Source organism: Leucopleurus acutus (genome assembly GCF_964270905.1).
Source record: "Leucopleurus acutus genome assembly, chromosome: 2".
NCBI lineage: Eukaryota > Metazoa > Chordata > Mammalia > Artiodactyla > Delphinidae > Leucopleurus > Leucopleurus acutus.
The window spans coordinates 80,914,766-80,939,577 of record NC_139143.1 but is presented as its reverse complement, the minus strand read 5'-3'; the positions used below and the strand labels follow the sequence as shown (position 1 = coordinate 80,939,577).

General features: G+C 58.3%; 3 protein-coding genes across 7 annotated transcripts; 1 reads left to right on the top strand and 2 right to left on the bottom strand.

Moving 5' to 3' along the window:
- Positions 1-4,139: 4,139 nt before the first annotated feature.
- On the bottom strand, positions 4,140-6,775 carry KRTCAP2 (keratinocyte associated protein 2). The gene is made up of 5 exons (XM_082834326.1): positions 6,666-6,775; positions 6,186-6,340; positions 5,985-6,048; positions 4,532-4,598; positions 4,140-4,292 (listed from the first exon to the last, which is right to left on the bottom strand). The coding sequence occupies exons 1-5, from the start codon at positions 6,670-6,672 to the stop codon at positions 4,172-4,174; spliced, it is 414 nt and encodes a 137-aa protein (XP_082690452.1). The 5' UTR covers positions 6,673-6,775; the 3' UTR covers positions 4,140-4,171.
- Positions 6,776-7,445: 670 nt separating this feature from the next.
- TRIM46 (tripartite motif containing 46) lies at positions 7,446-16,307 on the top strand (the record flags this gene model as incomplete). 5 transcript variants are annotated; one of them, XM_082834292.1, is made up of 11 exons in its annotated part: positions 7,446-7,508; positions 8,680-8,746; positions 8,875-9,156; positions 9,402-9,745; positions 10,416-10,559; positions 10,680-10,775; positions 11,470-11,723; positions 11,982-12,103; positions 13,100-13,402; positions 14,223-14,520; positions 15,914-16,307. In XM_082834292.1, 11 exons carry the CDS (start codon positions 7,446-7,448, stop codon positions 16,305-16,307), a joined length of 2,367 nt encoding a protein of 788 aa, XP_082690418.1. The 5 variants fall into 5 exon arrangements, with proteins under 5 accessions (XP_082690418.1, XP_082690419.1, XP_082690421.1 ...); XM_082834293.1 differs by lacking the exon at positions 8,680-8,746 and having other exon boundaries at positions 8,895-9,156; XM_082834294.1 differs by lacking the exons at positions 7,446-7,508; positions 8,680-8,746 and adding an exon at positions 7,908-8,126 and having other exon boundaries at positions 8,895-9,156.
- Positions 16,308-18,198: 1,891 nt separating this feature from the next.
- Positions 18,199-20,898, bottom strand: MUC1 (mucin 1, cell surface associated). Its single transcript, XM_082834321.1, has 6 exons — positions 20,444-20,898; positions 20,289-20,344; positions 20,007-20,137; positions 19,734-19,855; positions 19,501-19,650; positions 18,199-18,540 (listed from the first exon to the last, which is right to left on the bottom strand). The coding sequence occupies exons 1-6, from the start codon at positions 20,723-20,725 to the stop codon at positions 18,472-18,474; spliced, it is 810 nt and encodes a 269-aa protein (XP_082690447.1). The 5' UTR covers positions 20,726-20,898; the 3' UTR covers positions 18,199-18,471.
- Positions 20,899-24,812: the final 3,914 nt, after the last annotated feature.

Here is a 24,812-nt window from a genome sequence, read left to right as displayed (position 1 = left end):
TCACAGCAACTCTTGGCCCAGAATGGGGGTGTGTGGGAGGTTTTTCTGTGGGGTCCTGACCTGTGCAGAAGGGAATTCCACTTTTCAGTCCCTTCTGTTAGTGTTTCAGCCTAAAAGTAGGGGAAACATGTCCAACTTATTTGAGGTGAGTGGAATTCTCAGAGAAGGTCTCCTCAAAGACCATAAGGGCCATATGGCTCAGGCCTCATTGTCACACAGGGCCTCAAATGTAGGCTTCTGAAGTTATCTCCAAGTGTGGTTTCATTCAGTCACACTGTCACTCTCCCACAGAACAGAAAGAAGGGATTTACAGTACAAATGATTTAACTTTTACTGTGGAATTTTCAAATATATACAAAAGTAGAAAGAATCCTACAATGACTCTGATATGCCCATTATCATAGAACTTTACATGATAAAGTAGGGCCTGCAGTTCCCTGTGAAGGGAAACATTTCTAAAAATCCTGTGATGACCTTGCGACTAGCATGATTATATTGTATCATCATTTTGTCTTAAAAAGTGTTAATTTGTCAAGTGTACACATTTCAAACATGTCTCCGTTTTTCTTCATTTTGAAGTGCATCTGGAACCTCAGTAGACAGAAGGAACCTGGACTTCTCTCCATTTTTCAGAGGATCTGTCTCCCAAGGGAGTGGTTGCTGAGAACTGTGGGCCCAGGTAGGAGAGTTGGAAGGAAGGAGGCCCACCCCGAGCCCCCAGGGATGCGGAGGCTGGGGTGGGAATAGCTGGCTCTTCAAGGCCCAGGGGAAGCAGGGGTGGGGGTGAGGGCAGCTCTAAAGCCTGCTTCCTGCCCCAGGGCAGGCAGTTCACACTTTGCCCTCCACCCCAGGTAATGCAGTGCCTAATTCTAGGGCCAGCTAGAGGGCTTCTCTCTCTGCCAGGGCCGGAGCTCAACCAGATAGCATTTATAGTGCAGTCTCTGGTGGCCAACTTGCTCTCAGCCCTGAGGGGGTCGGGAGGTGGGATTTGGGAGCATGATCTTGGCCTTGACCCCGGAGGAACTTCCAGCCTGCTGGGAGGGAGGAAAAGGAATGTAGTTGAGGTGAAGCAATTAAGTGCCACCAACTGTGCACGCACAGGGGTTCTGCCTATCGTCTGCTTAGGAGGTGGCTCTGTGAGTAACCCTAAGTCAAGGTGGAGTGTGCGCACGGCAGGCCAGTCCAGAGGTCCCTGAGGGCAGGGCCTCCAGCTTCCCATTCGTTCATGGTTCCCATAGCGCTCAGCGCTGGCTCAAGCTCACAATGAACTTCAATACTTGCTTTTGACTGAAACTTTCCCCTTTGTATCTGTCTCTGTGTCTCTCAGCATCTCTGTCTCTACCAATCTCTGGCTTCTCTTGTTTCCCAACATCCTTCCCGAGCCCCTGGGGAGCAGAGCTGGGGGGCCGGGCAGTGGGAACGGGACAGCGTCCTGTTCTCACCAAGGACAATAAGGTCCGGAAAGGGCTGGAGCCAAGGCCTGGCGTAGACTCCCCCTCCCTGTCTGCCCTGCCCCCCCCCCACCTTCTGGCATGCCCTAAATGCCAGGCATCCCCTCATGTCAGTGCCAGCCCGAGAGGAGTCCAGCCTCTGCCTGGGCAGGGGAGCCCCCTCATCTCACCTTCCCACCACCGTCTTTTTAGGTGGCATCACCTTCTGCCCCAAGAAGCGCACCTCTGGGTCAGGAGCCCTCTCCCGCCAGCACCCCCCACTAGTATCCAAGGCTCCCTCCCGCTGTATTATTTACTCCTGTTTCCGGAGCAGGCAGCGGGCGCTGGCGGGTGTCGGGGCCACGTGTGAGGGAGCAGGAGGAAACACCTGGCTTCCCTCTGGCCTCCAGGGGAGACCGCCCATCTCTCCCCTAGGCCTCCAGCCTCCGGGGTGGTACAGAGACCCAGGCATCCCGGGGCCAAGAGGTTACACCTTTGCCCTTCTCACCTTCGGGTCTCCAGAAGCCATGATGGCCTCACGCCCCCTTACTTTTTTTTTTTTTTTTTTGCAGTACGCTGGCCTCTCACTGCCGTGGCCTCTCCCGCCGCGGAGCACAGGCTCCGGATGCGCAGGCTCAGCGGCCATGGCTCACGGGCCCAGCTGCTCCGCAGCATGTGGGATCCTCCCGGACCGGGGCACGAACCCGTGTCCCCTGCATAGGCAGGCGGACTCCCAAAGACTACGCCACCAGGGAAGCCCCCCCCCCCCTTAATTAATGATGGTGTTTGGTGTCTGGGATACCCTTTCCAGGGTTAATTGCTAGGTCAGGTGGAGGCAGCCGGCAGCTAGGCACCCCAGGGATAGGCTGGGTGGAGAGCTGAGGTCAGCACCAACCTGCCTGGTAAAGGCACCCATTCCCTGAGCAGGGGGTCATTATTCCTGACCACATACTGTCCCTGATGTCTATGTAGTGGGTGGCAGCAGGTGCCCAGATCCCTTGACATTGTCCTGGCACCTGCTCAGGCTCTCCCCTGTCCTCCCCTAACCTGGCCCCACACAAGCTCTTATCATGGAAGGCATGGTGCCCTGAGATGGCCAGATCCCCCAGCTGTGTCTATGCTCACCTGGGCTGGGGCCTGGCCCTCTGCCCACTGCTCCCACTCCAGGTCAGGAGAAAGTCTAGGTTTGACAAAGCGAGACCTAGAACTAACCCAGCCTCCCCGGAGGTCCAGGACCCATTTTGGACAACCTTTCCTCTCCCCAAGGGTCCCACATACGGTAACCCCCCAACCATCACCAGGTAAGTTGGAGCCTAGAGCTACCATTCCCCCTCAGGAAGGCTCTGGTCTCCACTGAACTCTCTTTGCCTCCATTCCCAGACTGGAAGAGCAAGAAGACTTGATTCAGGCTTCAGCCCTTCTGAATGGGCCAGTCTTTCGGGTCCTCCAAGAGCTGGTTTCCACCGGAGAGACTCAGCAAGAACCCTGAGACCCAGCAGCAACCCTCCCAGCCCTCAGGGCCAACAGGCAGGGGAGTGGTGCGAGTCTCCTGGAGGAAGATGTGAGCTCGTGGCGCCCTCTGCAGGCAATGTGGGTAAACTGCATAGTACTCCCTCAGCCTAGGCATACAGAAGAAAGGGTCCGGGAGGGAGTCCGGCTACAAATGGGGGTTTCGGGGCGGGGGCCTCTAATTCTTGACCAGAACTCCTTTGACTCATTTCTTCATCTTCACTGGGTCTCATTCCCAAACTCAGCCACATCCCATGTACAGGATTTTCTGTTCTAGGAGGACAGGTTCTTTCATTCAACCAACCCACCAGTCCTCACTGCCCATTATCAGGCACTGTGGAGAATACAAAGCTAACCAAGGCACGGTAAGCACCCTAAAGCCCACACCACCCAGCAAGAGGGACGGTGCCTAGGTGCCCCAAAGGACAGACACTCTGGACAGAGAGGCACTCCTCATGGCAGAGCATGGACAGAGCAGGACCTGAGAAGTCACATCCCTCACTTCCATTAAGGCTGGCTCCAAGGTTGGTGGCCTTGTTCCTATCGTTTCATGTATTCAACACTTTGCTAAAACTTAGGAAGTTTCTTAATGCCTTGGCTATGAGACAGAGGAGAAAAAATGAAGGCACAGACCAAAGAGGATAGGGACAGTGATCAACCTGGGAGTCTTTCTAAACACGGGCAGACATCCGTGCTGAAGAACAGATGGGTCCAGGAGGGCAACATCAGTAGGGAATTCCCACCTGCAGACCTGGAGCAGAAGGGGCAGGGGGCTCATTTGCTCAGGGTGGGGAGCTAGAGTAACGAAGCCCTCACAGGTTAAATGGAACTCCATGGGGAGGTGCAGGGGTGAGGGGCCTTTCCCTCCCTTACTCCTCTGTTCCAAGATCTATTCCAGTTCCGAGGGGCAGGCATTCCTGCACTGCAGTCTTTACCCCTTTTCCCAAAGGGCAAGACTGCCACTCATTCACGCACTTTTCTTCCGTGAGACTCTCACACAAGTATATGCCACTCCAGTGCCTGGCAAAGTGCCTGGCACTGATGGCACTCAATAAATATTTGGTAAAAATGAACCTTGGAGGAAGGAAACCCCACCATCCTCAAGGTCTGAAAACAGCAAGTACCCATCTGCCCCAACATTCTGCACACCCATGCAGCGATGGGCAGGAGAGGCCCACAGCATATCACAGCTTACAGAGCTACAAAGAATCAACTTTATTAAACATTTAGGGTCAGTTTCTCTTTTTGCCCTTGCCCGTCACCTTGGCTGGTGTGAGGACTGGAGCTGTTGCCTGGTACAGAGTGGAAGAGATCTTGTTGATGTAGTACAGACCAACCATGGAGAAGATGAAGCTACAGGGTGAAGGAGAAAGGTCATGGTATCAGTGGGCATGCTGCCAGCCTGGTGCCTCCTAGAGCAGACAGATACCAGCATGAGGGAAAGAATCCAGGATCAGGTTTAGGAAAATGGGGAAGGGGACAGAGGGAGAACAGAGTGGGAGGGACGTATGCGGAAGTCTGGAACCATCACAGGAGGATCGGGTGCCAAAGGACAGGATGCTACACCCCTTACTCAGCTGTCAGGCACTTACCAGGTGGTGACACAGACTCGGTGGATGAGGCCAGATGCAAAGAGAGCCAACAGGAGGCACAGGAGAACTGGGGAAGCAAGAGGGGACAAGGAGGGTGGTCAGAATGGAAACACCAGGCGTTCATATGTGGAGTCTAGAAGAAATCTGGGGCCCTCTGAATCCTGGGGGAACTGCTTGGAGGGGAAGGGCATGACAACAGCAGGAAGATCTCAGATGGCCTTATTGATGCCCAGGACACGGAGGTAGGAGATGCATGCTCATGACCAGCTCTGCCCCAAATATCACTTAACTTCTCTATCCTGGATTCCCTCCAATAAAAAGGAAAAGGAAAGGTGACAGCAGAATCTGAAGGGCAAGGCTTGCTCCCATTTGAGGAAGAGAGTCAAGGCCTTCGCAACAGAAGCCAGACAATGGGGATCAATTCATTAACCTGGCTGGCTAGTTATGGAAGTCGAGGGCCTCAGTTCCTGGACATAAGTTGGAGAGCAGAGTGTCTGGGTACACACACCCATGGGGACAGAAAAGGGTCTCAAGACATCTAGAGTAGGACTAGAGAGAAGGTGGGAGGGCAGATAGCAAGGGCAATCCCACCTGCCCAGCTGGGGAGGGCAGGGCAGCTGAAGAGGGCCTAATAGCTTGCCCCACTACAAAGGTTTCTTTCAGAAGCAAATGAAGACAATACACTTAGAAATAAAATCTAACAAAGAGAAGTTCTGAAGCTGCTGTACGAAAGGACCTCCGGAAGCCTAGGTGGAAAGAGCAAAACATAAGGGGGACAAAGAAACGAGGGCCACAGTGACAGGTCTTTGTTCTACCAGGTGAAGGCTTCACAAGAGGTGGCGTCTGCTGTCCATTTGGGGCATGTGGCATCCCTTAGGTGATCTGGCCTGGATGCCTAATTGGCTTTCTGAACTTAATTCTCCATAAATAACTGAATCATCAATTCTTGATTAGAACCGTTTCAAAAGGAAAACAATCTGACAGGTACTCTAATTTGGTCAGGATTCCTGCTGACACAGAAAGCTGGTGTATCTAACACTTAGGCTCTTCACAATCATCTCAAACAGAATTCACTAATATTGGGTCAATTTCACCTCGGAACCCCTCAACTGATTTGGCCCTTCTTCTTCTTTTTCTGGTGGAAACAAAGAACATCCCTTCTTGGATGTATTCATTACAGGCCCAAACCTGCCTGTTCCCCTCAAACCTTCCCTGGGAACTGGCCAGGAAGTAACCTGAGTTTCTTGCTTTCAGAGGCCCTCTCTTCTAGCTCCAGTTCCGCGAGCTAGATAAAGTGCTGCTTCCAAAACCATCATCTGTCTCCAGACAGTCTTAATACACATATTTTTTCCTCCTAAAAAACCTTTACTGATTAAGCACCTGGAAATTCAGTACCGTGTTGGGGGAGGTTACTGGAGAGAGTTCAAATACTCAACCCCCAATTTGCACTTACTCTCGGGGAAGATCTTTGCTTGGAATCCTTTGCCAAAGACAAGATTCTCCAGATTATTGAAGGCCTGGGTTGAGGGAGTTAAGGAGTAGGACGTGCAATGGGGGCAGAGATGTTTGGCTAATGGGAAGGGTACAAGCCTGAGTGGCCCACCACCCTTCCTACCCTCAAACACCTCTGCCCGCTCCCCCGCAAAACGGATACAGTGAGAGAGAAGACGAAAAGGCCGGAACCAAGCAGGCCGCCCTGGATGGTGAGCCACTCGGTGGAGGCCAGCTGGCGGCTGTACATCTGCATCCCAGCGAAGAGCAACAGGGACAGGAGGGAGGAGAGCGCCAGCGAGGTGCCTGTACCCACCACTGGAGTGGAGAAGACACGCAGAGTCAGGCCCAGCCCTCCCTCCAGGAGCCGCAGGCAGATTCGGCAGGTCCGGGAACTCGAGGGCCCAACCACCTGCAAGCACTCCCGGGACTGCAGCCATCCTCCCCAACTCCCCACACCCCGTGGCAACCCCCAAGAATTCCTCAGTCCCGGACGCCCCGAACCCTCCGGCCCCGTGGGAAATGCCCGTCGTCTGGAACCCAGGACACGTCAGTTCTGCGGGGAGGGGACCGCGAAAGCTGACCCGCCCAAATCCGACCCCGTACTAGTCCGCCCGGTGGGGGACCCCGCTGGTCCTGTTACCCATCATGCCCTGCCCTCGGGTCCAATCCGCGCCTCTGTACAAGAAGAGAGCCGAACCGGGCACGGTTGCCTGTGCGCATGCGTCAGCCCCCGACTTGCTTCTCCCCCACGTCTTCCTCTTTCTCCCTCTCGGCGCCTGAATGCAGCGCCCTCTTCCGGAAGGGAGGAAATATTGCGTCCAAGAGCGTCCTTGGCCACCACCCTCGTCCCCCGCCCTTCCCCGCACCCAGAGCATCTGCTGCCTCTCAGTGCAAGCTGCACTTAACTCTTCAAGTCACTATGCCCATGGACTATAGCCTCTAGCCCACTTCTGTCTTCTTTGTCAGTTATGTCAGCTTTAGTGCCTGTTCCTCAAGACCACCTGCCCCATGATCATTGCCTTGATATCTCCCCTGGACTCTTGCCCAAACCAAAATCTAGTCCTTGCATGCTGGAGCCCATCTTTCTCTGAAACTATCCTTCTGCTTTATGTGAGTAAGATTAGAAGCCAATGAAGAATTCGAACATAAGAAATGGCTCCCCCTCAAATACGATTCCATGTTACCCAGCCAACCCCACCCCCCCACCCCCCCGACCCGACAGCCTTCTGAGAACCACGTGGGAAAAACTATTTCCCACCTCCTACCTCGACCAGCGCCGCTCGAGGCTGGTCCCTGGAGCATGCGCAGTGACATCTCACCCCACCCCTCCCCACATCCCCACCGGGCTCCTGCATTAAGCTCGGGGTTCGCAGCCGCAGCCGGGATCGGGCACACGGGGGCGGGCGGGCATGGTAGGGCCATGGCTGAGGGTGAGGATATGCAGGCCTTCACTTCCATCATGGATGCACTGGTCCGCATCAGTGTGAGTTAAGGTGGGGTCGAGGGGAAGGGGAGGGGGAGAATAGGGGTCCCGGGCAAGCCGGGACCTCGAACAGGTGGGGGTCCCGCAAGATGCTGGGATGTAGACAGGGGGCGGGTGATGGCAGAAAGGACTGGGAGGGTCGGGATGCAGGTATGAGAGGGTAATCCCGGGGGCAGCCGGGAGGTGAATGCCGTGAAGGCGTCCATACACTGGGGTGTGAGGAACATGTAGCTACCCGGACGCAGCGGGTGGCTTGGGGTAGCCTCCAGCCGTGCACCGGGGCTGGGGCTGCAGGGCAACGGGGCTACGCTATGAGGAGGGGGCGTGAGTGAGCTTGGATATATTCCAAGAAAACTGAGGACAGGTGGGGGGGCGAGGAAAGGGCCACCCCACGGTGCAGTTCCCAATTTGAGCCCCTCCGCAAGACCCCACCCCACTGCACCCCCACTCAGGGCTGCCTCTGAGCCTTCGGTTGTCATGGCAACCCGGGCCCGGCTCTCCCAGGGGCGGTGCCAGCTTTGCTCCCCCCAACCACTTCCTTCCCCCTCCCTCCGTGTCCCTCCCTCCTTTGTGTCAGCTGCGCCCCTGACCGGGATGGCTGCGAAGAGAGGGACCAAGGTGAGGTGTGGGGGTGGGGCATAGCTTGAGGACCCCCGCCACCAAAAAAGGGAGGGGTACTTCCGGTGGGGAGGGGGCAAGTAGGCGGGGCGCTCCTTTCCCCCTTGCTTGGGGAGGGGGTTGCGGCAGGCCGGGTTACGCCGGGAAGGGAGCTGGAGGGCCGGATGGTGGGGGGCAAAAGGGAATGGGTTAGGAGGAACCGGATGGGTTAGTGATGGGGAATGGAGCCGAGGGCGGCTGCAGGCTGGAGCCGCGGCAGGAGGACAGACTGGGTGAGCAGGAGGATGGAGAGAGCCTGGCTTTAGGGAGGAGTCACGCGGGTGAGGGGGGGCAGGGGAGTGCCAGAGAAGCGGGCGGGGGTCCGCACCGAGCTGCTGAATGGGCTGTATCCTTGAGAGATGTGCCTGGGGCCGGCGGCCCGGATATGGGCGGATAGGGGCAAACGCCAGGTGAGAGGGGCTGCAGGTCCGGCTGGGACTGGGACAGTGAAGGAGGTGGGGCTTGAGGCTGGGGTGACCCGAGCTCCAACCATCCCTCCTCCTCAGGTCTGTAGCTCTGCAGGAGTGAAACAGAAGCAAGAGACAGGGAGCTGAGAAGGCCTGTGAACCAGGCCAAAGCTTGTGCTGGGGAAAATCCATAGCTTGTCTGGTCCCTTGTACTTGTCTTGTCCATTCCTGAGACCCTTTAGGTCTTTAAGGGGCAGTTGAGGGGCTGTTGAGATATGCCCAGGTGTCCAAGCTCTGATCCAACCTCCTGGTCCCTCCACAGACGAGCATGAAGAACATGGAGAAGGAACTGCTGTGCCCAGTGTGTCAAGAGATGTACAAGCAGCCACTGGTGCTGCCTTGTACCCACAATGTATGCCAGGCCTGTGCCCGGGAGGTGCTGGGCCAGCAGGGCTATGTAGGCCATGGTGGGGACCCCAGCTCTGAGCCCACCTCTCCTGCCTCCACCCCTTCTACCCGAAGTCCCCGCCTCTCCCGCAGAACTCTCCCCAAGCCAGACCGCTTGGACCGACTGCTTAAGTCAGGTGGGGCTGGCACCTGTGGGGTGGGGGGGTGGGGATGCTGGGATGTCCATCAGGAAGATGGAAGGGGTCCATCACTGGCCAAGGGCATTTGTCTGTTTTTCAGGGGGTGGAGATACTGCCCATCCAGGCTCTAACGAGAGCTGCGCTCTGGCACAATAGAAATTAATTTTTTAATTGAAAAGACTTCCCCCACTCTGAGCCAGCTATAATTTTTTTCACCTCCCTACTTCCCGGCCCATCCACAGGCTTTGGGACATACCCCGGGCGGAAGCGAGGTGCTCTGCACCCTCAGGTGATCATGTTTCCGTGCCCAGCCTGCCAGGGCGATGTGGAGCTGGGGGAGCGGGGCTTGGCAGGGCTGTTCCGGAACCTGACCCTGGAGCGTGTGGTGGAGCGGTACCGCCAGAGTGTGAGTGTGGGTGGCGCCATCCTGTGCCAGCTGTGCAAGCCCCCGCCACTAGAGGCCACCAAGGGCTGCACTGAGTGCCGCGCCACCTTCTGCAACGAATGCTTCAAGCTCTTCCACCCCTGGGGCACCCAGAAGGCCCAACATGAGCCCACCCTGCCCACCCTCTCCTTCCGCCCCAAGGTGAGCCAGCCCTTGCGGGGCCTGGGAAGGGAGGGGCATGGTGGTGCTTGGTGGGAGGGCGTGCCCAGCACTGTGGGCTTCCAAAAGGAGACAGCCAGGGAGTTACCATTGCCGAGCTCCTTTTTCTGTAACAGAAGGGCACTGGACAAATCTTGGAACGTCTTTGAGCCTCCATCTCATCTGCTGAATGAGGATTATAATATCTGCCCTGCAATATCTGTGCTTGCAGGGTTGTTGAAAGGATCACTGAGATAATGTTTGTGAAGGTTATTTATACACTAAACCGGTCTGTTATGCATTCATTCATTGAACAAATATTTATCAAGCACCTGTGTGCCTGGTGCTATTCTAGGCATTGGGGCTACAGCAGTAAACAAGGTGGCCAAGGCTAATTATTAAGCACAAGGCTAAGATTACCATCATTCTTGTTATTACCACACATTTCTGTGAGGTAAATGAAGGGAGAAGCAAGGCTAATGCCTGGAGCTTGCAGGAAAGGCTCTCCTTGATGCCAGGGTGTACCACCAGGTGGCACCATGGAGCACCACCAGCTGAACTCCTCTCCACCCACATTGGGCCAGCAGAGGGAGGGCACCAAACCGCTCTGTGGTAGGTCAGCACCCTTACACACACCACTGGCTGACTGTCTCATTGCTCTTTCTGCCCCTAGGGCCTGATGTGCCCAGATCACAAAGAAGAGGTGACCCACTACTGCAAGACCTGCCAACGACTGGTATGCCAACTTTGCCGTGTGCGACGCACCCACAGCGGCCACAAGATCACACCTGTGCTCAGTGCCTACCAGGCCCTCAAGGTGAGGACCCCGCCTCACTCTGCCCCAGTGCTGACCCACACTCACACCCTCTCACACCTCCTCTGAACTGCTGGCTTCTTTGGAGCCGGGTGTGATGCCCACCTCTTTCTTCCCCCTCAGGACAAGCTGACAAAGAGCCTGACATACATCCTGGGAAACCAGGACACAGTACAGACCCAGATCTGTGAGCTGGAGGAGACCGTGAGGCACACTGAGGTGAGGGAGGGCGTGGAGGTGGGCCCTGGGCCCTGCCTGGGAGTGGGAGCAGGAAGGGGGTGTGGATGCGCACAGCCCGATCACCTGGTTGCAAGCTCAGGAAGCCCACGTAGGGTCCATGGATATGTCGAGGTTCTGGTTAAACCAGGTCATCAGGAACAACAGTGCCCCAGGCCAGGTGGTACCCAAGGCTACAGTGGAGACAGGGTGTCTATCACCCAGGAGAGGGAGAGCAAGCCCCAGGGATGGAGCTCAGATGCCCTCAGGCTCAGCTGCCTGCTGAGGATGCTGCACAGCCCTGGACCAGGGAGGGTGAGGCGATGGCTCTGATACCTTTTGCCAGATTGCTTGAATCAGCTGATATGGGGATGGGCGATAAGGATGGCACAGATGCTGGAAGATGTTAGTACAGTACAGGTGGACGTTCGCGTAGTCATGGCCTCTCATCTGGAGGAGTCCTTAAGGGATCAGGATTGATTATGGTGTGGGCATCCTGCAAGGTTAGCACAAATGGTCAGGCGTTGAGCCCATCTGGGTGTACAGGAGACTTTGGAGCCATGAACCTGGCCCTATTAGAATGGGTAGGTAGGATTTCCCCAGATCCTTTGTGATCCTAGCCATGGCATGGTGCCCCAGGAGCCTAGTGCAGGTGCTGCCTTCAAGAAGAAGATAGTAAGTGTTGCTCTCTGGGCAGGTGAGTGGTCAGCAGGCCAAGGAGGAGGTGTCCCAGCTGGTGCGGGGGCTGGGGGCTGTGCTGGAGGAGAGGCGGGCATCGCTGCTTCAGGCCATTGAGGAGTGCCAGCAGGAGCGGCTGGCCCGTCTCAGCGCCCAGATCCAGGAGCACCGGAGCCTGCTGGATGGCTCAGGTCTGGTGGGCTACGCTCAGGAGGTGCTTAAGGAAACAGACCAGCCTTGCTTTGTGCAAGCAGCCAAACAGCTGCACAACAGGTACTCAGGGGCACGGCCTCCTGCGGGGTAGGGGCAGTCGTGGGTGTAGTCCATGCATAAGGCAATGTCGAGAGCACTGCCTGATGGAGAGCTGGGTCCTGAGGATTTTCACCAGGCCACACTGAGAGCAGTTTGCCCGAATGGACAGGGAAGAAGGCCCCAGCAGATTCCAAGGCTCTAGGGGCAGGCGAGGCAGAATCAAGGGGAGAGGTGGCTGCCCAGATGGCAGTGCCTGACCCTGGCCTGCCCCCGTCCCAGGATTGCCCGAGCTACGGAGGCCCTCCAGATGTTCCGGCCAGCTGCCAGCTCCTCCTTCCGCCATTGCCAGCTGGACGTGGGGCGTGAGATGAAGCTGCTGACAGAGCTTAACTTCCTGCGAGGTGAGGAGATGGCCAGGCCCCGTGCCCAGTTAGAGCCTTCCTCCCTTCCTCCCCAGCAGCGGGCCCGGGGGGCAACGCCCGCCGGGGAACTCCCCAGCCTCCTGCCTGGCCTGGCCAGCCGCCCTGCCCACCCAGCCCACCCCACCTAAGCACACCGTCCCACCGCGCTCAGCGCCGCTTCTCCCTCTCTTTGTTTGTAGGCTGTGGCCACCGCGGACTCTGCTCCGGAGCACCCCAGGCAAGTCAGCGGCCCTGCCCCAGGGGTCCTGCCCCCCACCAGGCCCCCTGCCCTGCCCTGCCACTCCCACACAGCCCAGCTACCCACTCATGGCTTCCTTCTCTTTCCTGCCCTGACCAGACCCCATCCCCGCCTTCCTCTCCCCTGACCAGTGGCCTCTGTCTCTCTTACGCCTTCCTTTCTTAATCCTTGCCTTTCTGACCTTTTGTCCTTGTGACCTTTGCCCTCTAGACTTTCCTTCTCTTCCCCCCGACCTTGTCCCCTGCCATCAAGCTTTTGCTTGCCCTCTGTTGTCCCCTATTTTCTGTCTTGCTGACTCTTGCCTCTGTCTCCCTCCCACTCGGTTCCCTCCTTCCTGTTCAGTGCCCTCTTGCCTGGGCTTCAGTGGCCGTTGCCTGCCTTTCCCCGGGGCTCCTCTTTATTCATAGAATTCAAAGGGTCGTAGAAAGAAGGGACACCATGTGATCTCATACCCTCATTTGACAGAGGAGGAAACTGAGGCCCAGAAAGGGGACGTGACTGGCATAAGGCCAGAGCAAAGGAGCGGCAGGCCGGGACTGGCATCAGGCCTCCTGTCTCTCCTTCTCCCGTGGGCTCTGCCCTGCCCATCCCTGCCCAGGGCCCAGACAGGTGTCTCCTGCAGATCCCTCTCACTCACACTCACCCCCCCGGCTCCCGCTGCTTTCCCTTTTCCTGCTCGCCCTCCATGCCAGGCCCGCGGCCAGGCCCTGACTGACCCCCGCTGTCTCTTCCAACAGTGCCCGAGGCTCCGGTCATTGACACCCAGCGCACCTTTGCCTACGACCAGATCTTCCTGTGCTGGCGGCTGCCCCCCCACTCACCACCTGCCTGGCACTACACCATTGAGTTCCGGCGCACGGATGTGCCGGCCCAGCCGGGCCCCACCCGCTGGCAGCGGCGGGAAGAGGTGAGGGGCACCAGCGCCCTGCTTGAGAACCCTGACACAGGCTCTGTGTACGTGCTGCGTGTCCGTGGCTGCAACAAGGCCGGCTACGGCGAGTACAGTGAAGATGTGCACCTGCACACGCCCCCAGCGCCCGGTGAGTGGGCACAGGGTACACTTGGGACCCAGGCACTGACAGCTGGTGCTGGGTGGGCCCTGGGGAGATGGCATAACCCAGTGCATCACTCTCACTAGCTCTGAAGCGAGGCTGCCTGAGTTCAAATCCCAGCTCTGCCTCTCTTTACGCGAGTTACTCACCCTCCCTGAACTTCAAGTTCCTCTTCTGTAGGGATAGTAACAATACTTATCTCATAAGGCTGTTGTGAGAATTAAGTGAGATGATAACGTGTAAGGGCTTAGCTGAGTTTTTGGCTCATGGTAAGGGCTCAATAAATGTTGGTAATGTGACTCTCCAGAAAATAGTGGGGACTCCGGGGTGTAGGCATGATAGAGAAGCATCGCCACCCAAGTAGGGGGCAGAAGAGTTAGGGGTTAAGTGTAAGAGCCAGGTAAGAGCACCAGAGTGCGGGCTGGAAAGTGCAGGTGGATGGTGGTGGGATGTCACCAGGTGGAATGGACAGCAGTGGGGACCCTCCATGGCGCAGCCATGGGAAAGGGGTGGGAGGCAGCATAGCGAGTCAGCTGGGTCTGGGAGACTGATTTCTGTGCCCACTAATCATCACTAAAACTCTTCCTGTGGTCCCATGCCCACTTGGGATGGGATGCCCCTTCTTTTTTCCTATGCTCCCCATTCCAGTTCTCCAGGCCCTGTTCCCCAGAGCCCCCTGCCCATCCCTTGGCAACTCGTTCCATGTTCTGAAATCTCCCAGTGTCTCGTGCTAACACCTCAAGGTCCCCCCAGTGCCAGTGTTTGTCCCTGAAGTCCTTCCTTCTGTCTCAACCCTCCCCAACTCCAGTCCTGCACTTCTTCCTCGACGGCCGCTGGGGCACAAGCCGAGAGCGGCTGGCCATCAGCAAGGACCAGCGAGCGGTGCGGAGTGTTCCAGGGCTGCCCCTGCTGCTGGCTGCTGAGCGGCTACTGACGGGCTGCCACCTGAGCGTGGATGTGGTCCTGGGCGATGTGGCTGTGACCCAGGGCCGCAGCTACTGGGCCTGCGCCGTAGACCCAGCCTCCTACTTGGTGAAGGTGGGCGTCGGGCTGGAGAGCAAGCTTCAGGAAAGCTTCCAGGGTGCCCCCGATGTGATCAGCCCCAGGTCAGGCCTCTCTGGAAGGGATGGGGGTTTGGGGACCTGGGTGGGGGAGCTGGGGACGGGCCGGGGGTGTGCAAGGGGAGGACACACTTGCTGGGATGGAGCTGGGTGGAGATTAGGAGGAAGTAATAAGAGCCAGGCTGTGGGGGTGGCTGTGGTCTGGAGAAATGTGGGCTCAGTGAAAGAGCTTTGTGGACTGATATTCGGAGTGGCTGGGGAAAGGGACAATAAAGGGAGCCATCTCCACTTCCCTCCATCTGTCACTCAGGCTAAAACACCATCTCTCCAAGTCTCCGTGTCCTTTCTCCCTAACACCCCATTTCCAACATCCTTTCTCCACAAAGCCTTTTCCCTCCAGTACCTCCTTCACCCACATCTTTTCTCAACATCCTAAAATTCTTCCCTTCAACTTTCCATCTCCATATCGTCTCATCCACAACATCCTGTTTAACACCCACCCACACATACTTTTCTCCCTGACCCCTTCCTCCCCAGCACTCTATCCCCCAGTACCCCATTTCTTTAAAATGCCTTCTTTTCGACACCAATTCCCTCTTAACCTTATGGTCCCCAAAACCCTGCATTCCTCTAACATCCTTCATCTAAGGCACCGATCCGCCCTCATCTCTCTCCCAACATCCACCTTCCCAGCTTCATTTCTCTGCTCTCCCCCTCTCCCCACTACCTTAGTCACTAACCCTTCATCCTTCCAAGATTCTCTAACCCTCAAAATGCTCTCTCGGCATGATATCCCAGCACCATTTCCTCACCACCTTCCTGTGTTGGAAGCTCTGCATTTCTTCAATGTGCTTTAGCAATACCCTGTCTTTCTTCTCCTCCCCCCACCTCTCTGGCCAATGTGCTTTCCTTTCAACACCCCTTTCCTACCAAACCAAACCCCCAGCCCTATATTCTAACCCCTGTCTCTTCAACATGTTTTCTTCTCAATGCCCAGAATCAATCCTTTTTTTTCTATTTATTTTTTCATTTTTTTCATTTTTGGCTGCGTTGGGTCTTCACTGCTGCGTGGGCTTTCTCTAGTTGCGTCGAGCTGGGGGCTACTCTTCGTTGCGGTGCGCGGGCCTTCTCACTGCGGTGGCTTCTGTTGTTGCGGAGCACGGGATCTAGGCGGCGCGGGCTTCAGTAGTTGTGGCGCACGGGCTTAGTTGCTCCGCGGCATGTGGGATCCTCCCGGACCAGGGCTCAAACCCGTGTCCCCTGCATTGGCAGGCAGATCCTTAACCACTGTGCCACCAAGGAAGCACCCCAGATGAATCCTTTGAACCACTTGCTCCCCAACATTCCATCCTTCCAACATCTCAGCCCTCTGGTACCCCCTCCCCCACACACTTACTCCACCCCCCAACGTCCTCCTACCCAACGCCCACCCCTGCAGGTACGACCCGGACAGTGGGCATGACAGCGGTGCCGAGGATGCCACAGTGGAGGCGTCGCCACCCTTCGCTTTCCTAACCATTGGCATGGGCAAGATCCTGCTGGGGGCTGGGGCCAGCTCAAATGCAGGGCTGACAGGGAGGGATGGCCCGGCGGCCAGCTGCACAGTGCCCCTGCCGCCCCGCCTGGGCATCTGCCTGGACTACGAGCGGGGTCGGGTTTCCTTCCTGGATGCTGTGTCCTTCCGAGGGCTCCTGGAGTGCCCCCTGGACTGCTCGGGACCTGTGTGCCCTGCCTTTTGTTTTATTGGGGGTGGTGCAGTACAGCTACAGGAGCCCGTGGGCACTAAGCCCGAGAGGAAGGTCACCATTGGGGGCTTTGCCAAGCTGGACTGACCCTTCCGGGCCTCTCCTGGGCCCTGGCCTTCCAAGCCTCCTGAAGCTGGGTTATTCCTCCCGAAGCTTCTCCTTCAAACTCTTCCTGCCATGTGGTCCTGTCCCTTCCCCTATGTCTGTGTCTTCCCAGGGCCTTCTCTTGACCAAGGGACTCTTCTCTGCTCGCCTCTCTGGATGTCCCCCATTCTCTCCACTGCCTGTTAATCCAGGCTCCCACTCCCATGTCTCTGCCCCGTGACCTGCCCTTGGCATCTTACCCAAGTCATGGAGACAGCCCCTTCCCCATCCCTGCCCTGTGCTCCTCCCCAGGTTGATTGGGAGGGAAGGCACCTGGAACACTGGGCATGCTCCCCAGCTCTGCCCTCTGCCCTGCCAAGCTCCCTGACTCATCCATGCTGAACTACAGCTTTGGGGCGTGCAGGCTTTTTGGCTGGACACTGCCCAGGCACTCCCTGGTGAGGGGAAAGGGACCCTATCATCCTGCTTTATTTATTTGGGTCCCTGTACCCCCAGCCGCATGCCTCTTAACTCCCTCTTGCATGCTTTACCTGTCCTGCACCCACGCCAACGTGCCAAGTCTCCCTTGGGGAGCCAGCTGAGGTTGAGTGTCCCCATTGGGTTGGGCCTGGCAAGGCCTCTGGTGCCCGCTGTTGCCTCCCCCTGCGGTGAGCACTGCTAGGCCTATGTCAAGCAACAGCTGTTATTTTCATGGTTTATAAACAATAAACTGTGATGCCAGGCCTTCCTGTGATGTCTTTGCCTTCCCTGAGCCCATTCCTCTTAGTTTCTGTGTTGGACGTGGCAGGCGGGGCGGGGCGTGGGGGGGGGGGAAATCGAGGGTTCCCTGCTATAACTCAGAGCAGGGGTGCACGGTGGACCTGGCGCATGAGGGAAGGAGGTCCCCAAGCCCGTCGCTTCCCCGCCTTCTGCCACACCTGTACCCAGCCCAGGCCCGAGCCAATCGTGGCCGCCAGGGGGCGCCTCGCTCCGGTGGCTGTTTGCGTCAGCACCGCGACGGGGCGTCCGGGCGGCGGCGCCAGGCTCTGTGGGAATGCGATTGAGGGGGCGGGCCCCGTGCCTGGGCCCAAAGGGATCAGGGAACCAGAACGACTTCCCCATTCCCGGGGTGCTGGGTAGCCAACCCCAGAGCCAGAGACGGGCGGGGCGGCCAGGGAGGGGCCCGGGTCCGGTGCCAGTCCCCGGATATTACATGGAGCTTTATCGTGGCCCTGTTGACTCTGCAGCTGTTATCGCCGCCCGAGGACTTACTTCACACCCGGACAGCTAAGAATAGAGCCGCCTGGGGGCACCGCGCCCAGGGGACAGGAGGGCGCGGGAGTGAAAACCAGGCCCGAGGAAAAGGGAGAGCCACTGGCGGGCGTGCGTGCGGGCGGAGCCGGGTCACGCTGGCCGATGGAGCCGCTGGGTTTCGTTTCCTCCTTCCTCTTGCGCCGCCAGCCATGCAGGAGAGGTGACAGGTGACTCGAGTGCTTCCACCAAGCACTCCTGCGCCCCGATGTCACCTACTTCTCAAGTGAACCCCGCTCCCTCTGGCCTTCTTTCCTCCCTCTCCTTTCCCAAGGTCTCTTCCAGACCCCCTCACAGACATTTTGACAGCCCCTCTATCAACAGGTCACAGAAGACAGATCAAAAGTTGGCGTGGCGGTTGGGCTTCCCTGGTGGTGCAGTGGTTAAGAGTCCGCCTGCCGATGCAGGGGACACGGGTTCGTGCCCCGGTCCGGGAAGATCCCACATGCCGCGGAGCGGCTGGACCCGTGAGCCATGGCCGCTGAGCCTGCGCGTCCGGAGCCTGTGCTCCACAACGGGAGAGGCCACAACAGTGAGAGGCCCGCGTACCGCAAAAAAAAAAAAAAAAGTTGGCGGTCAGAGGAGGCCCGAGTTTTATTCGGCCATGTTCAGGTTCCCACTCCCATCTCTGAACTGTCTGGGCCAGTCCTCCTGGGAGCCACTGCCTCAGGCTTGTCCCCAGGGGCTCGGATGGGCTTCGCCAGGGCTAAGATAGGTGAGGGAGACTGTGGGCAGCCCGCCTGAACGCCCAGCTCACCAGCCCAGAACAGAGTTGGGGGCAAGGCGGGGGCTGCAGCAGTGAAGAAACCCAGGGAGGCAGTTGGCGCTGGCTGGATGCTCAGCAGGCAACGTGCCCCTACAAGTTGGCGGAAGTGGCTGCCAGGTTCGCGTAAGAGAGAGTGCTGCCACCGTTGCCTGCAGAAACCTAGGTAGGGGGAGAAGGGATCCAGGGTGAGGGGCAGAAGCTTTCCTGGGAGAAGCTTCCTCCCCAAGGCCCCTGGATGGCACCCCGTGGCTGGGGTGAATGGTCCAGGCGCCTGACTAGCTCTCAAAGGGTTAATTTGGAGAGAGCACCTGCAGGTCACCACCGGCAGCCAGGTGACTGTAAACAGGGCCACTCCTCCTCGAGCTCCCCTTCCCTCCCTCCCCTTGGCTCTCATCAGCTCCCCCTGCTTTCCCCTCTTGCCCCCTTTTCCCTCCATTCTCTGCTCCTCCAGCCCAAGAAGGTGTGTGTGTGTCTGTAAAACTGGAAGAAGGAAGTCCCCAGGGGGAGGAAAAATGGGGTCAAGAAAAGGAAACTCCTCTCCCCTCCCCCACTTGGAGTGGCTTTCCAGCCCCAGGTGGCCAAGTAATTATTTACTAGGTCCTGGAGAGAAAGGAAGAAAGAGGGAGGAGGGGTCTGTGCTTCTCCGGAGATTCCCAAGAACCTCCCCCTCACCCGGCACCCAGGCTCACCTGGCTTTGTGAGACTTCTTCCCCAATTCAGAGACCCCTCCTCCCCACTAGCCTGTCTCAATCTACCCTCCATTCTTAGGAGACAAGCTGGGGCACAGGTGCTCCTTCCATGAAGGGCTCCCGTGGGCGCAGTGCCCCACTCATTTCGCCTCTGGGCATCCCAGTGAACAGCCCTGGCACCAGTTCAGCGGAGCAGTGAATGCTCTTCTGGGAGTGCTGGTAGTGGGGGCACCCCCTACTGAGGTCCCCCTTCTTCCATGGGCTCTTCCCAAGGCCTTTCCCCCAGAACTCACCTGACCTCCACAACCCCAGCCTTGTCAGGCCCTCACTGCCTACTGTCACTCTCACCTCTTCTAAGTTCTTTGGGCTTCCCAGCACTCTTTCAGAATCCCTGCCAGCCAAAGCCTCTGCCTCCCTCCGCCATCCTCACCTCCTCAAAGGGGCTCCGTTTGGTACTGCCAGGGGGCACATAGCGCCCATGGGTGTGGTAGGTGGGGTACTCGCTCATAGGATGGTAGGCATCTTGGATTGGAAAGAGGTCCAGCTGCCCACCGTTCTTTTGTCTGCACTGACACACAACCTGGGGAGATAGGAGGTAATGGGGGGCATGGGGGTTCCTTCTAGCAGAGGAACTGTGGTCAGGGCTGGGGACTGAGCACTTACCAGGGCAATGAGATAAATGATGGCCAGGGCAACCAGAACACAGACCAGTACCAGAAGGGCAATGCCCCAGCCAGGCACCCCAGACCCAGGCTGGGCAGAGGAAGGAAATGATGCATCACACACTAAAAGGAAAAGCAAAGGTCAGAGCAGTCTCTCAAAGGAGGTGACCCTCCCCTTATTAGTGCCAAGAGGAAAAGCAGGAATCTAGATGCTGGAGAGAGACAGGGTCCCGGGCAGTGTGGTGCTGGCTGGCAGCTGGGGAGGTGATCTCACCACTAACTCCACTGATAGTCAGGTTACATTTGACTGCTGCTGCTGCAAGCTGACCAAACTGTCTCTCCACGTCGTGGGCAGTGGTCCCCTCTCGGAAGACCAAGGTTAATTTTACCACCACAGATCCTGGCCTGGTCAGAGAGAAACAGGCAACTCAACTGTGGGTCCCAGCTTCTGGGTCAGCACACCCCCCACCCCCCACAACCACAAGCGCACCAGCCCCTCCCCACAGTCAAGACAACATCCACCCATCCCACATAGAGTCCACACCCAGAACTGTACCTGAACTCGATATCTGAGAGGCCCAGAAAATCCTCTTGTTTATAAGTCTGCACAAACTGGGGTGAGAGGGAAAGGACTAAGTTTTGATGCAAGGTCTTCAAAGAGTTCTGAAGGCTGCTTCGGGGGAGCACAGTGGAGGAAAGGCAGCTACTCACCAATACAGAAATGATTCTCTGCAGCTTCTGGTAGTAGCTGGTGCTGGGATTTTCCAGGGAAGAGTTAAACTGGAGGTTCGTAATGCGAAAAGACAGGAAGAACAGGGAGACCCTAATAGGCAACTGCTGAGAAGTCTTATTACTGGAGGAGGTGGGAGCATAGGGAGGTACTATGCTCTGGTTAGTGCTGCTGGCAGTTGTCCTGGTAATGTGGCTGGCAGAAATGGTGGGAGTATAAGAGCTGGGAACTGAGGATGGAGTGCCCTTGCTGGCTTGGGTCATGGTAATCTCGGAAGAGGTGCCCTCATGTGCTGTAATAACAACTGAACTTGAGATAGGGCTGGTGGTCGGAGGTGAGGCGCCACTGGTGGCCCGGGGTGAGGTACCACTGTGGGTTGGAGGGGCAGTCGAGCCTGAGGCAGGGCTGGTGGGGGCAGCAGAGGTTGAGGCAGGGCTGGTGGTCGGAGGTGAGGCGCCACTGGTGGCCCGGGGTGAGGTACCACTGTGGGTCGGAGGGGCAGTCGAGTCTGAGGCAGGGCTGGTGGTCGGAGGTGAGGCGCCACTGGTGGCCCGGGGTGAGGTACCACTGTGGGTCGGAGGGGCAGTCGAGCCTGAGGCAGGGCTGGTGGGGGCAGCAGAGGTTGAGGCAGGGCTGGTGGTCGGAGGTGAGTCGCCACTGGTGGCCTGGGGTGAGGTACCACTGTGGGTCGGAGGGGCAGTCGAGCCTGAGGCAGGGCTGGTGGGGGCAGCAGAGGTTGAGGCAGGGCTGGTGGTCGGAGGTGAGGCGCCACTGGTGGCCCGGGGTGAGGTACCACTGTGGGTCGGAGGGGCAGTCGAGCCTGAGGCAGGGCTGGTGGTCGGAGGTGAGTCGCCACTGGTGGCCCGGGGTGAGGTACCACTGGAGGTCGGAGGGGCAGCCGAGCCTGAGGCAGGGCTGGTGGGGGCAGCAGAGGTTGAGGCAGGGCTGGTGGTCGGAGGTGAGGTGCCACTGGTGGCCCGGGGTGAGGTACCACTGTGGGTCGGAGGGGCAGTCGAGCCTGAGGCAGGGCTGGTGGGGGCAGCAGAGGTTGAGGCAGGGCTGGTGGTCGGAGGTGAGGCGCCACTGGTGGCCCGGGGTGAGGTACCACTGGGGGTCGGAGGGGCAGTCGAGCCTGAGGCAGGGCTGGTGGGGGCAGCAGAGGTTGAGGCAGGGCTGGTGGTCGGAGGTGAGGTGCCACTGGTGGCCCGGGGTGAGGTACCACTGTGGGTCGGAGGGGCAGTCGAGCCTGAGGCAGGGCTGGTGGGGGCAGCAGAGGTTGAGGCAGGGCTGGTGGTCGGAGGTGAGGCGCCACTGGTGGCCCGGGGTGAGGTACCACTGGGGGTCGGAGGGGCAGCCGAGCCTGAGGCAGGGCTGGTGGGGGCAGTCGAGCCTGAGGCAGGGCTTTGGTCACTCAAAGCCCATGGACTTGTGCTTTCGGTTGTAGCAGAGACTGTAAGAAAGATTGTTAGTGTAGGGTTGGTGGCAGCTGTCAGAAGTTGAGGTTACAGAGTTGGGTTGGGGGACAAATCAGCACAAGGAGAAAATACATTCTCTGGCATCTGAAGACGTAATGCCAGGAGGATTTGGGGAGTGGCCCCTAGGTCGGCCCTCCTCCTCCCTCCCTGCTGGCAGCCTCCCTCCTTCTTCCCATACCTGTCTGCTCCTGGCTTGTCGGGTTTCTCCACTCCTAAGATTTACCTCTCCTGACTCCACCCCCACCCCCTCCAGCCTTCTTCTCAGGACGTTCGCCTGCCCCTGGCACCCACTCTCCTGGGGGGCTGTCTCTTCTCAGCCTGTCCTTGGCCTCACTCCTTTATTCTTTATTCTGGCACAGACTGGGCCACCCCTGTCTGCAACTTCTGCCTCTTGGATGCCATCTCCCAGGAAGCAAAACCCACAGAAAGGCTGGGAAGACCCCCTCCCCACCTTGCGCCCCTCACCTGTAAGGAATAGCAGCAGCAGGAAGAAGAAAGGGGCCTGGATGTCCAGTGTCATGGTGGTGGCCAAGTGGTGGGGAGGGGGCAGAACAGACTCAGGCAGGCAGTGCGCATGTGGTGGAGCAGGCACAGGCGCCTGCTGCTTTATACCGGTCCCCCCCCCCATGCCCGCCCTAGGCTCAGCCAGAGCAGGTGACAGGTGACAAAGCTCCGCCTCCTCCCCCTTTCCCTACCTCCTACCTCTTCCTCTTCCTCTTCCTCCCCAACCATTCCTGGCCCCTCAAATAGGGTAAGTGGGCTCCAATCACTCAACCCTCTGACAACCTGTTTGTTTTCCAACTGGCCTCCCCCTTTCACCAACCACTCCCTGGCTCCAGAAGGCGGTGGAGGGAGTCTGGAACCTGACCTGGGTCCCCATGGTCCTATTTTAGCCTCAGGACAACAGACAAGGTGAGAAAAGTAACAGAGAAAGTGGGCTAGGTCAAAGTCCTGCACGGCAAGGCCGGGAAGCTCATCCTCAGGTCCCCCGCACCATTGCCCCATTCTCCCTGGGTCCCTTGGAGTCCCACTCTGGGGGCTGAGAAGGAAGGGGAAGGCTCCATAATCTGTAAACTAGGTGCTAGTTTTGGACCCCCTCCCCCCCCACTACTTCCCGGAACAGCCCCACTCTTCTAACCGCTTCCTGTCCCGTTCCACACACGGTTCTACCCTGAAACCCACAGTCCCGGCCCCTGCCGGCCTTTCCAGCAGCCTGAGTTCCTTCTTTGACTTTCTCCCGAGAAGGGGGCGGGGGAAGAAATTTCCACTTAAAGAAATATGAAATCTGGGTTCGGCCGAACCCTAGGGTCTTTGCTTTCCCAGTCCTCCACCTTGTAGCGGCGGCTCGCTGGCTGGGCTCTCCTGCCCTCTAGCGGTCACCGGGAGCCTCACCGGGCCTGCCCGAGCGGGCTGAGGGGCTGCCTCGTCCGGGTAGAGGAGGTTGGGTGGCGCTGACTAAGTGGGGGCAGAGAGAGGCTGGGGAGGGCAGGCCCGGGCCGGAAGAAGCAGTGGCTTGCACAAGAAGGGGAGGAACACGCTGTACCATCGACGGAGGGGCTGGGAGCTTTAGCAGGGGACTCAGGCGCGTGGGGGCGGTGTCTGGAGGAAATGGCGCTAAGTGGGTGGGATCCAGAGTTAACACGGAAGGGGCACCGAGGTATTTGGCGAGGGCAGCGGAATGTGGGAGGGAGAATGGGACAGATTAGTTACGTACTTATGAGGCAGAGAATAGGTGGGGCGACAGAATGGTATTTAGGGGCACGGAACTATCCTTTGCGGAGCATAGTGGTATTTGGGGCCGGTGGGCACAAGGTGATGGGGGTGGTGCAAAACCGTTTGTGAGCGCGCATGATTTGGGAAGACCAAGTGATATTCTGAAGGGCAGAAACATGTGGGACCAAGGAGTACTTGGGGCCACAACGGCGCACATGGAGCTTATCGAGTCCCATCCGGAGGTCCTGGGTTGCGGTCTAGACCGACAGAAGCAATTACGTCCTCATTAGGAAACAATTCTTAGCCCCAAAGAAAATAGATTGAGAAATTAATTTTAAGAACACTTCGGTGCGGCGGGATTGCAGGGAAGCCGGGAAAGAGGAGAGGGACCACAGATCCCAGACGCGCGCGACTCCGCCGGCTTGGCGCGGCACTGTGCGGCAGCCAGACCCGGGGGCGGGCTCGGGGCCGGAGGGCGTTTACGTCATCGCGCCCGGGCGCGGGCCGGAGGCGGGGAAGCACCCCTACCCGCCGGCTAGAGAAAGGGCGAGTATTTAGGTGGGCGGCCCCAAAACTTCAACCCCTGGCGTTGCCAAGCAATAGCCATTCAGTTCGGTTGCTGGGACACGCGTCACCATGGCGACGGCTCCGCGCCGCGCAGCCTGAGTATTTAAAGAGCAAGCGCGCGCAACGCCCCGGCGTCTGAAAGCGGCCTTCCGGGATATCGCGGTCTCCCCTTCTCCCCTTCTCCCCCCACCCTTACCACCCCCTTCACCCTCTTCCGGGCGCCAAGTCTCTCTGGCCTCCAAGGTGAACCTAACTCCCCAGCGCGTCCCGGGTTCTCGGGCTGGTCCGGCTTCAGGCGGTGGAGAGCGGGATTCCGGGCCCCGGGCGGGCGGGAGGGACGGGACGCGGTGCAGTGTTGTTCTTTCCCCCGCCAATATTGCACTCGTCCCGGCCTCCGGCCCCCTCGGCCCCCCGGCCTCCCCCTCACCCCGAGCGGGGCAGCCCCAGCCCTCCTGGCTCTCGAACCCGGCTGCTCTTAGACTGGAGTGTCGCCGCTGCCACCGTGAGTAAGTGGGGCTGGGAGGACTTTAGCCATCCTCCGACCACCACCCCATCCTTCACCTAACCTCCGTCCTTCACCTAACCCCCGTCCAGC

Bases quoted from the DNA above. Each gene is read 5' to 3' on its own strand.
- MUC1 (XM_082834321.1), bottom strand. From the start codon at position 20,725: ATGACCCAAGCCAGCAAGGGCACTCCATCCTCAGTTCCCAGCTCTTAT. The intron at 19,856-20,006 runs GTGAGATCACCT...TTTTCCTTTTAG, and splicing joins GACTATCAGTGGAGTTAGTG to TGTGTGATGCATCATTTCCT. The intron at 18,541-19,500 runs GTGAGGATGGCG...CCCCCTACCTAG, and splicing joins AACGGAGCCCCTTTGAGGAG to GTTTCTGCAGGCAACGGTGG.
- KRTCAP2 (XM_082834326.1), bottom strand. The intron at 6,049-6,185 runs GTATCCGTTTTG...CCCTCAACCCAG, and splicing joins TTTTCGTCTTCTCTCTCACT to GCCTTCAATAATCTGGAGAA. The intron at 4,293-4,531 runs GTAAGTGCCTGA...TTCACCCTGTAG, and splicing joins CGAGTCTGTGTCACCACCTG to CTTCATCTTCTCCATGGTTG.